The sequence below is a fragment of the Atta colombica genome, unplaced genomic scaffold, assembly GCF_001594045.1.
Source record: "Atta colombica isolate Treedump-2 unplaced genomic scaffold, Acol1.0 scaffold82, whole genome shotgun sequence".
Taxonomy (NCBI): domain Eukaryota; kingdom Metazoa; phylum Arthropoda; class Insecta; order Hymenoptera; family Formicidae; genus Atta; species Atta colombica.
In genome coordinates this window covers 7,353-18,590 of record NW_017259575.1, presented here as the reverse complement: position 1 = coordinate 18,590, position 11,238 = coordinate 7,353, and the positions used below count along the sequence as shown (strand labels likewise).

Sequence of the window (11,238 nt, the reverse complement as noted above, 5' to 3'; positions counted from 1 at the left end):
ATATATATACTCAACATACATATATAAATGTATTGCATTATATATTATATGTAGTAAAAATTTCATTTTCAATATATTATATTATAATATAGACACACAGCAATGTCCAGCAAACGCGAATGGATTAAAATAGATTGAAATTTTTTTCTATTCGAATATTTTGAATAGCGAATATTTTTTTTGGATTGAATTGGATTCAATTAGATTCAATTGAAATGCAATTGGATTGAAAAACTACATTTCCTATTCAAAATTTTAAATTGAACAATATATTCACTATACATAGAAAAAGCTAATGTTATTTTCATATTGAAAGACATAGAAATATGTCTCCATGAAATTTCTATAAATGAATAAAAGTGCATTCAAGATTGAAAAGTATTCATTTTAACATTCGTGAATCAATATTTCTGAAAATCTGTATCCATTTCAATTAATTTCAATCCATTCTCGTTTGCTGAGTAATGTATCGTCTATTATCAATATTTTCAATTAAACTTTACATCGTACTGTCATCAATAATTGCCATTACAACGATAATTAAACAGTAATGATTATAATTTGCAGATGAACACAAAATTCATAAGATTTCCGACAAGCTTGTCATGGCAATATCTGGAGAATCTGGCGATACAACGCAGTTTTCGGAATATATTGGGAAAAATATTCAACTATACAAAATGCGAAATGGCTATGAATTATCTCCCAAAGCTGCAGCTTGTTTTACAAGGAGAAATCTAGCTGATTATCTTCGAAGCAGGACTCCATATTTTGTCAATATGCTACTGGCCGGATACGATGATGATTTAGGAGCAGAGTTATACTTCATTGATTATTTAGCATCCTGCGTAAAAGTTCCTTATGCGACTCACGGATATGGTGGGATGTTCTCCATGTCTGTTTTAGACAGATATCACAAATACAGTAAGATACGTTTTGAAATAAAACAGCCAACAAATTAATACGAACGAAAAATACTAACAAATAGAAATATTTTTTGCAGATTGTACTGAAGAAGAAGCATATGCATTGTTGAAAAAATGCGTGCGAGAAATTCAGAAGCGATTAATCGTTAATTTACCAAATTTTAAAGTTCAAAAGATATCCAAGGATGGAATCAAAGATATGCAGCCGATTACAGCTGAGAACTTGGCTGTAGAAAGTGCTGCTGAAGCATAAAAGAAATGTTTATTTAATATTTTTTGATAGAAAAAATATTTCCATTATAAAAATAAAAAATCTAATCATAAAATTTGATGATAAAATTATCAATAATTGTATCTGCTTACATTTTATCACTTTTTGAAAACAAATCAATGCGTCTTTAACTTTTCTATTCCTATCATACGTGTGTATGTATGCATGATATTCTAAGATATGAACATAGAAGAATAATCCATTTTTTGTTAAAGATTTTAATATACATTTGTATAAATAGAAAAAATTTTGTCAAACGGGACTGTAAAATTCGGAATACAAAAATTTTATGGAATGTGACATTACTATAATACTCGTAATTTCTGATGACAGTGGATGAAAAATGATTTGTATTATCGCTAATTTGTTACAACATAAGTTGCCATTTTGAAGTTGTAAAAGACGAACAGAAACAGAGGTCCATATTTAAAAAAACGTGCTTTTAGCGCCAAGTTCGTGCTCTTATTTATGAAATTCTATAGTAATGTAACTTCAAGTTAAATGTGTCAAGTTAACTAATATCGTTATAACCATATTCTAGATACGGCCAAAGAAAAAAAGAACATATTTTATTTCTCTACAAATAGTTACTACATTAAAATTACGTTTCAATACAAAGTTTTAATGATTCAAAACATTCAAACCCATTTATTAAAAAATCTTTATTTTTTTTTTTAGTTGAATTATTGTAACAAATGAGCATTATATCCTCTTTATATATTCATTAGAATTGTAATTTACTTTTATTTCTTCGCGAATCAAAAAGAATGTGCAAATTTAACAGATTTTAATTTGTATATACATTATATTTTTTCCAAATAGATATTCGTATTAATTTTAATCATAAATATCCATTTCTTACAAATAAATATGTATTAGCATTTGTGTACTACAATGGTGTACGTTTAATATTCCATTACAATAATTTTAGATAGGAAATAACTTTTTACTCTTTACATTAATTCGTTTAACGCGTCGCAAGGAAACAAAATCATTTTTACATTCATAATTCAAGATTATCACTCACACATGGTAAAAAAATATTCAGAAATTCGGGAATATTAGTAGAAACTTATATATAATTAGAACTGGAGTTGAAATTTATACCAAATTAATTTCTAGAATTATACAACGTAACACACTATAAAACTTCGGTAGACTCTTATAGCAATCTATCGCGCATACTGCGTATGAAATATAAATCAACAATTGGAAGGTTTTGTCTTTCTCTCTCTCTCTCTCTCTCTCTCTCTCTCTCTCTCTCTCTCTCTCTCTCTCTCTCTCTCCTATAAAACAATAAAACAATCAAATTCTGTTCTATTGTTTAAAATTTTCTCGTTAACTATTTCGAAATGTCATCATTGATACCATATATGAGTGATAAAAATTTCTTTTGCATGCATTCGAAATAGCGTTCTCGGTTATCATCTAAATCTTATGTTGAAATCTTCCTTTTCAGATCGAAACAATATCAAAACGATACCGCGAACGCTCATTGTGAATCATATCATATAGATATATCTTGTAACTTATTTGCAAGATATAATTATAAGCTATTGTATTTTACAATGCGTGATTGTACGTCTTGAGCATGAACTATGAACTATTACTCATATTCTTTTCCATTTTCCATACGCACGATGAAATCGAAAGATAATTACAAGATAATGCAAATCGTACATAACGTTTTTTTTTTACATTCAATAAGGTTATTTATCCTTTTTCGTTTCTACTTGCACCTGCTCCGATTGTTCTGCCGCGTTTGTAGGTGGTGATGGATGATCCTCATATCTGAAATATAATTAAAAAAAAGAATTTTTCATGTACGTGTTACAAACATAAAGAAACGGATATAACGTACAATGATAAGAATTTAGAAATACTTACGAAAACAATGCCTTGAGGTCTCCTTTGACTAACGCTAAGAGCAATGGCGTGCCTATACACGCGGGTACTAAATACAATAGAGCAGGTTGTGCATGATTGAACAAGTGCATGATCATCATGGTGGCGAGTAATCCCATAAAGTATGCAAAAAATGTCGAATAGAAGTAGACATTTGTTTTTCTGCTCAAACTGTTGTCGAATCGCAAGAGTAACGCGATAAAGATACCAGGCAATACAATATCACCTAATCCCAACATGGCAAAATTACCAGCATTCAAGCCCTTTTCTAAAAGATCCTGTGGAAACACAAGTTTAATCGGCACTTCAAAGGACTTTGCCACCGTTACCATTACATCTGTACCAAACACCCAAAAAGCATCATAAAACAGAAGCCCACACAGTAAAATGCATCCAGTCACGACATTGTTAAGATGTAACAATTCGACTCCATTAATAGCAAATGCTATGCCAAACAGATTGTTAGCTATCCAGTGCTGAAAAAAAAGAAAATAACAGAGTAACAAAGATGTTAAAAAGTTTCAATCTATGTCTAAAAACTGATTTTTTTATCATTTTTTTACTTTTTTCAGAAGATACCAAGCACCCACGAGCGAGCAGCACACAAGGCATACAATGTCATGAAGATTAAACTTGTAATTAATTATATGCTCTTCTTTATCATCCTTTCCTTTTGTAAATAAAATATGATACTGCGTCTTTGGAATCGCAGCAGGTACTAACGATGAAATTAATGGGCTGAAATTTTAAAATACTTAAAAATTTCCTTGATACAGCTAAAGATGAATCAAATATAAATATTTCATTGAAATTACTAAAGAGATTCAATGATGTATTTATAATTATACAAAAAAGCTTAAATTACCTTGTAAGATGACATAAAGCTAGAATACCAAGAAAGAAAAAATATCCAGCTAATATCAAATTAACGTACTCCTTTGCAAATACCTGCGAAAAACAATTATACAGTTTATCATTGAACACTTCAAAAATCAATAAAATAAAATTTTAACATTTCATTCTACAAAAATAACATTTATATACAAACATCCAATTACCTTATATAATATATACAAGCCAACTAATGTAACACTGGAGATAAGAGGAAACATGGCAGCTTCTCTACGAGACATTGTGTCAGGTTGCTCACCACTTGTTTTATATAATTGCTATAAAATAAAAGATATAAGAAATAGTGAAACATTCAAGAGAAACTAACAATATCTACATAAACGGTAATACATAATTTTGCAATTGTATTGTAGTACCATTTCTATAGCGCGCACTTGTGCTTCTTCATGATTATATTGGATATTTGAATTTAATTTTATTTAATCTTATAATTACATGAAGAATTATATATTTGGAAAAAGGAATAAATACCAGACTATCAAAGAATTTTCTTACAAATCATGATATACTGATGATATACTGATGAAAATGATATGAAAAAGAGAGATCTTGTAAAAATGTACGTGTCAAACATATGTCAAGATTCGTGGCTAACCTGCTGCTCCTTATGGTGTTTGACTGCACGATAGCTACCAAAGAAAATTGGTAGAATGGCCATAATAATGAGGCTGCCGTACGCAATGGCCATTCCTTCGGGCGTCGATGGTATTCTCGCCGTGGTTGCATTTTGATATTCCGTTAGGTTTTCATTCGTTTGTGTCGAAATTTCATTCACCGTGCTCGCCATCTTGGATACGTCGACACTAGACCAGATTACAAGCAATTACAAGACGAAAACGACACATGACTGCATTCGATGACGATGAGGAAGGGAGATGGCTGGCGTTACATGAGTGAAAATTTACAGCGGAACAGCGCGACCAATCACAACTCTACAGTACTCTGCCTGTTTTCTTTTCTGTGGCTACGGTCCACTCGATGCTATGAATGCACTTCAAAGCATTTTTTGATTGGCCAGTTAGTAAAATTTTTAAAAACATGTATAAACGATTAATTTGTGTATTATTTAGTTTAATACGGTTTTATTTGTGTAGAAGTTTAGTGCATAAAAGTGCACGAAGGGACATGTATATATACTTATAAAAGAGATGAACCATCAATTAATCGGTTTCTTCGCAATGCATGCACTTTTTACACTCTTCGCAGTATCTTTCTTTTTTCTCTTTTCAACATCCAAATATGTATCTATCTTATTTTAAGCGCAAAAATATTTGAGGATTTCAAGCAACGCGAACAGATTACGTGTGTATACTATGCGCATCATGATTCTTTCTAATGGCGAATTCGGCGTACATGCACTGAGGGGCTTTGCACAATAAAAGGAATAAGAATCTCAATCTATCAGAAATCATGTATTGTGGAATACACAGTTTCTGATATTAAGTTGAAATTCTTATTCTCGGTTCTCTGTTGCTTTTATTGTGCGAAGCCTCTGCACTAGTGCTCTGACATGATGCGAATTACATGTTTTTTTACTATACCAAATAGCACTGGTCTTTACATCGTGCACTTGATACGCGTACTAACTAGTAACTTTCTATTAAATTATTTTAATTTCAACGAGATATTCAAAGAAAGATGTACTAAATTGGTACAGTATGTATCAAAATAATTAAATAAATACACATCGGGTATGGTTCGATTTTACTTTAAAGCAATTTTTGATTGGTAAATTAGTAAAATTTTTTTTCTAATTGGTCAACCAAACGCTTCAAAGCATTGTAGTGAGACCGCAGCCATCATATATATGTTTACACGTATCGTCCAAATTAAGATCATTCAATAGAAAGTTATTAGTTAGTACCCGTAAACGTAGTAAACTAGAGATTTGTTCGCGTCTCGTGCTCCAACATGCTCTTACCATAGTTCCTACTTAACTCTACAGCCTATTCTACAATAGTTACAAATGTAGTTGTAAGCGGTTGTAATTGTAAGAATTGATCAATCACAGTCAAATATTCTCCACACATTCGACTTGATTGGTCAATACTTAAAATTACAACCATTTACAACTACACTTACGATTATTGTAGAATAGGCTTAAGAGTCCTATGTACACGGAATTGGAACGGTCTTACTAGAAATGAGTTCACTAAGCATTCCGTTTCGTAAGAAGTTTCTCTACTGTATCGGAACTACCGGAATCATAGCCATGGAAGAGATGATACGGAATCAACAGCATTAAAATAACGAAATGTCGATTAAATTAAGCAAATTAGATTGAGAGGCAACATTTCGTCTGTTTTCATTTCGTTTCGACCACATGAGACGAGAAGAGAAATTTCTTACGGAACGGAATTGTAGTGAACTCAATTTTCTAGTAAGAATAATGCTCGCGAGCGTTGCGAACGTTAATTGGAACGCATTCTTAGATTTAATCAGTAAAGTTGGATAATCAGCACTAGTCGCACAAGTTAGCTATTGGCCAACTTCACCGATAAGACTTATACTCATATTCATAGATTTATACTCATATTCGGGTCTTATATTTAAGGCTTCCTTAAATTTATTTTTAGATACGAATTATTTCATTTGCTGCTATCTAAAGATAAATTTAAGGAAGCCTTAAGTACAAGGTCTGACTATGAATATGGATATTAGAACTTCCGAATAAAGACTCATTGTAGACATAACGGGCATGTGGGATGACACCCATAAAGTACGCACAAGCCAAATGCGTGGCATTGAAAAGTTCATTCAGTGCGCATTGCAGTTTACTGAATTCGCTATAAATTGATGGAAGGATAAAGGTACAGCCACAATGGAAGAAATATGGAATTAGGAATAAGGAATAAAGATTTCACCCTATTAAAAATTGAATACACGGTTTCTGATAGGTTGGAATATTATTCTTTATTTTTAATTCCTTATTCCTTCTATTGAGGCTGCATCCTTAGAAGTGTGATTAATTTAAATAAATAACTAATAGCGTATTTGACTTAGGCTCTGCGCACAATCTGATAAGTTAAAATTGTTATTCTTTATTACTAATTCTTTATTCTTGTTATTATGCGCAGGGACTTGACCCGATTTCGAAAATCAACGGTCTATTCTTTTTAACTGCATTTCTTGCACAGGTCTAGTTTACCAAGAGTTCGATCCGGGTCAGATTGCAAGAACCAACTGCAATCGAGCATTCCCTTGTCATTCGACTGTAACAGGGGAATACTCGACTGCAATTGGTTGGTTCTTACATTCCAATTCGGAGCAGACCCTTGGTTAGAAAACTAGGCCACAGTTTAACTCTTGGTATCATGAAACTTTTTTTCTAGGATGAAAAGTGAAAAATTTCACTATTAACTTCAATGGTTAAAATTATTGTTACTTTTCATTTTCCACCCTAGGGATAAAGTTTCCTAGGGATAACAGTGGTATTATCCAACCTAGAGATAAAGTTTTCTAGAGATAATGGTCACGATAGAAAGAATAAGGAATTAAGAATAAAGATTAAGGATTTCAACCTATCAGAAATCGTATTCTGGTCCGATCTGATAGATTGAAATCATTATTTCTTATTCCTTCTATTGCGATTGTACCTTATCAGTGGCGTTTTTTTCGTTATGCCGTTATTCAGAAGCAACTATGGCTAAGGCTATCTTCATCTTTTGATTTTTAGAGACGAAGGTAGTTTGTGGTAGTTTCTGATTGGAAAACAAAAAAATACTCCAGATCAATAGACTTGTTTTTTTGGCTGAACTTTTGCATCAGTTCATCTTTCTTACTCCTCTTTCTTCCTGGAGAGAAAAAGAAGAAAATAAACTGGTGCAAAAGTTCAGCCAAAAAGAACAGGCTTATTGACTCGGAGTCAGATCGAATCAGTAAAATCGAATACGTCATAAATATATGGATAAGTTCCGTTAATGAATATATATTTATTACATTTTATAATCATGCGAATTAATAATTCATTAAAATGATTTATAATCTCTGAGTAGTTGTCAGTCATTGTTTTTACAATAATTTCTTTCTAAGTGCAGAGTCCAATATATAACTGTTGTTAGCTCGTGATAATGGAAAGCGATTGTGAAAAAAAGATATGTAGTTATGACAAATGTAAAAGAGCAACAAGATATTTGCTTTAGATATTTATCTTGTAAGACCTTCTAAACTACCGTTTTGAATACAAATGATTTTTGACAATATATATTAAAAATTATTTATCTGTTTTTGTTAGTTGCACAATTTGTGTGAATTAAAGATTCTTTCGTCCGAAAGAAATTATGGATATCTTTGTAAAGTTGAATGAGCAAACGGCAGGGAGGGACAAATTAATAAGGTGTGTCATATACGATGATAAAATCCTTTATTTCTTTTATTCACTTGTATTTCTAATATTATTCTCTGTTTACATCATGCCGAGCATTATGCTCTTTAATCATCTTAATTTAAAACTAAGACAATTTTTTTATTTCTAGACTGAATCGTTTTTATCATAATTTCTAATGACACATTCTCTTATAAATTAAAAATTGATTTATTCTTTTATTTATTAAATATTAAAAAAGTCGATGTCATTTATATATTATTGTAGCTTTTGGTATAATCTTTATGATTAAACAATTAATCAAAATTGTATAGAAATTTATTTAAAATTACATAAAGAAAATTATTATTATTTACGAATTCATTTTAGGTTGTGAAAAATTTTCATTATTCTCCATTATTTATAATCAAAAGATTATGGCTGTGTTTCAAAAGTTACTGTCAGTACTGAAAACCTATAGTGCACGTGGTGTAAATATAGATTTTCATTATTTGCAGTAAATTTTGGAATATAGGCCTATATGTAATTAAGCATTTTTATTAAGAAAAAATTGTTAAGAACTTCCAATTTATATTGAAAAAAATTTGTCATTGGCATTAAGATTATAAATTATGAAGCACTATGCTTTATTTAGCAATATCAGAAATATCAAAAATTATTTTGCTTGCAGATTGCTTCAATATGGAAGTCGAGCATACTGGTATTATGCACAAAATGTGCATAGCACAAGATATTCTGCAGAAATTTTGAGAAGTTTGGAATTCACTTTTAGCTCATTTCGAAAATGTAATGATAACTCTCTGATTTATAGAAACGTGTTTCTATAGCTAACAAATAAATGTCATATATAATTTTTTCTTTCTAGTGCTGCGCTTTGGAAGATGCTTAGATAGCGTTTATTCTGCTTTAAAAATGATGAAGTATCCTGATCCTATAGTAAGAATAACATTAACCATGGCAAAGATGGCAAATGCTTTGTACTTACTAGCAGATCATTTTATCTGGATTGGCAGAGTAGGAATTTTACGAGTTGATTTAGAAAAATGGAATAAAGTTGCTAATAAGTATTGGTTATTAACTATTGTTATGAGTTTAATAAGAGATATTTATGAGATTATCAAGATTTTGGAACACAAGAAGAATGTATTTAAACAATATTATATATTATCCTGTCTAAAAAATCACAAGGAAATAACGATGGATACTGTTAAAAATGGATGTGACTTATTTATTCCATTGACAGCATTAGGTGTCACAAAATGTACTCCAGGTACAATAGGTTTACTTGGAATGATTTCTTCATTAATTGGTTTATATACAATTATCGATCCACTTTATAAATCGTCTCCTTAGGATAAGATGTTTTGTAAACTCCTATACTTTTATACATGTAAGATTCGTTACATTATTCGTATATGTACATACATAATGAGAGAGAAAGAGAGGGGGGAGAGGAGGCATAAATGTATATAGGTATAATATTATTGTACTTTAAAATATACAATTTTATAATTACAATGAAGTTTATTTATTGATTAAATGAAGATATACAGGCTTTATATACAATCTTTTCATGTTTAAGATATACTTAATAGTTATTTTACAAAAGTTTATATCAAACTTGTCCAAATTATCGAGTGAAGGAATACCTTCCAATATCATCAAGAAGAAACTCCGTTGTAATTCCTAACAATATGTTTATACAGCATATACGTAAATAAAAGAACAAAAATTTGCAGATATAATAAAATATTGAAATTCATTTGCTTGCGCTTTCTCATTTAATGAGTTGATAAAATGAAATATTTTTCTCGTAAATAAAAACTTCAATAGGTTTGATTTATCTTACGCATTTATTTTGTAAAAAATATTATTTTATATAAAAATATAAATTATGATATCATATTTCAGGCATTATCTGTAAGTATAGGTGATGCTCCTTCTTGAACCAATAATTCATATTTGTTTGAGTAATACATTAAAGTAATACCCCATTTTCCACAGATCATGGACCATACTGCTGTTATTACAGTGCTTTCAGAAATTGGCCGAATGGCTACAATAATAAATAAATTTTTATGTACTAGTAAATATTGTAAGTCAACAGGTAATTTCCTAGTGTATAATCAAGATGTAATCACATACAGGATTAAAAATAAATAATTAAAAATAAACTAACGTCGTAAAATAAATAAGTAAACCTGTGAAATATCTAAAATATTACAATATGCTTACGAATTTGATAATAAAACGTAAGAAACAGGTACCAAATCAGTGCAGTAATGCTAGTTACAGCACTTACAAAGCCCACAATATTTAAATTTCGTAATGTAACTCCAGTATGCCATCTTTCCAAAGTTTCTTTGCCTTTTACCCAATGTAAATGAAAACAGATTCCAGCTAAGGCACCTATACATACCGATATCGAACTTAAAAATTCTTAGTACAGGCACTAAGAGATCATTCACTGTAACCATATGGAACTATGACATTAGAAACAAAAATTATGCAATCCCTTTTTTGCATTACATATATTTTTGATAGACATATAAATAAATTGTATAATTCAATAGACTGAAAATTCCTCTTTCAAATTTTTATTCTGAATATACACTTGCCTAAAAATGCTTTAGACTTTCAATAAAATTAGGACTTGAGTCGACTAGGAATTTACTAGGTTATTGTTCAAGGTTTTTGTCATCGAAAAACGATTCAGAGTCTAGAACATAAAGATCTATCAATATAAAATTGAATTAAAAAAAAATTAATTTATTCTATCAAATAGTACATAAAGAAATCTTTCCAATATTATTATATACATATGGTTACAGAAACTTAGGTAGGAACTTTAAAAACATAATCTTAATTTATGTATATAATTACATAATTGAGGTTATTTC

At 30.2% G+C, this 11,238-nt stretch overlaps 4 protein-coding genes across 4 annotated transcripts in view; 2 read left to right on the top strand and 2 right to left on the bottom strand.

The window, feature by feature from the left end:
* LOC108692736 (proteasome subunit beta type-2-like) overlaps positions 1–2,087 on the top strand; it is a 2,431-nt gene extending 344 nt beyond the window's left edge. Inside the window, exons 2-3 of the mRNA XM_018201135.1 lie at positions 568–924; positions 1,004–2,087. Coding sequence (XP_018056624.1) covers positions 568–924; positions 1,004–1,179 — 533 coding nt within the window. The 3' untranslated portion in view covers positions 1,180–2,087. The remainder of the gene's footprint in view (positions 1–567; positions 925–1,003) is intronic.
* Positions 2,088–2,469: 382 nt separating this feature from the next.
* LOC108692751 (minor histocompatibility antigen H13) lies at positions 2,470–4,893 on the bottom strand. Its single transcript, XM_018201166.1, has 6 exons — positions 4,610–4,893; positions 4,161–4,271; positions 3,968–4,050; positions 3,666–3,840; positions 3,085–3,578; positions 2,470–2,988 (listed from the first exon to the last, which is right to left on the bottom strand). The coding sequence occupies exons 1-6, from the start codon at positions 4,799–4,801 to the stop codon at positions 2,907–2,909; spliced, it is 1,137 nt and encodes a 378-aa protein (XP_018056655.1). The 5' UTR covers positions 4,802–4,893; the 3' UTR covers positions 2,470–2,906.
* A 3,154-nt stretch (positions 4,894–8,047) lies between these two features.
* On the top strand, positions 8,048–9,791 carry LOC108692766 (peroxisomal membrane protein 11B). The gene is made up of 4 exons (XM_018201189.1): positions 8,048–8,167; positions 8,249–8,350; positions 9,009–9,124; positions 9,204–9,791. The coding sequence occupies exons 2-4, from the start codon at positions 8,295–8,297 to the stop codon at positions 9,689–9,691; spliced, it is 660 nt and encodes a 219-aa protein (XP_018056678.1). The 5' UTR covers positions 8,048–8,167; positions 8,249–8,294; the 3' UTR covers positions 9,692–9,791.
* Positions 9,792–10,172: 381 nt separating this feature from the next.
* Positions 10,173–11,238, bottom strand: part of LOC108692768 — a 2,774-nt gene continuing 1,708 nt past the window's right edge. Inside the window, exons 2-3 of the mRNA XM_018201191.1 lie at positions 10,574–10,747; positions 10,173–10,394 (exon numbers count right to left, since the gene is read on the bottom strand). Coding sequence (XP_018056680.1) covers positions 10,246–10,394; positions 10,574–10,747 — 323 coding nt within the window. The 3' untranslated portion in view covers positions 10,173–10,245. The remainder of the gene's footprint in view (positions 10,395–10,573; positions 10,748–11,238) is intronic.

Bases quoted from the DNA above. Each gene is read 5' to 3' on its own strand.
- LOC108692751 (XM_018201166.1), bottom strand. From the start codon at position 4,801: ATGGCGAGCACGGTGAATGAAATTTCGACACAAACGAATGAAAACCTA. The intron at 4,272-4,609 runs GTTAGCCACGAA...TTTATTTTATAG, and splicing joins AACACCATAAGGAGCAGCAG to CAATTATATAAAACAAGTGG. The intron at 2,989-3,084 runs GTAAGTATTTCT...ATTATATTTCAG, and splicing joins GACCTCAAGGCATTGTTTTC to ATATGAGGATCATCCATCAC.
- LOC108692766 (XM_018201189.1), top strand. From the start codon at position 8,295: ATGGATATCTTTGTAAAGTTGAATGAGCAAACGGCAGGGAGGGACAAA. The intron at 8,351-9,008 runs GTGTGTCATATA...TTTTGCTTGCAG, and splicing joins GGGAGGGACAAATTAATAAG to ATTGCTTCAATATGGAAGTC. The intron at 9,125-9,203 runs GTAATGATAACT...TTTTCTTTCTAG, and splicing joins TTTTAGCTCATTTCGAAAAT to TGCTGCGCTTTGGAAGATGC.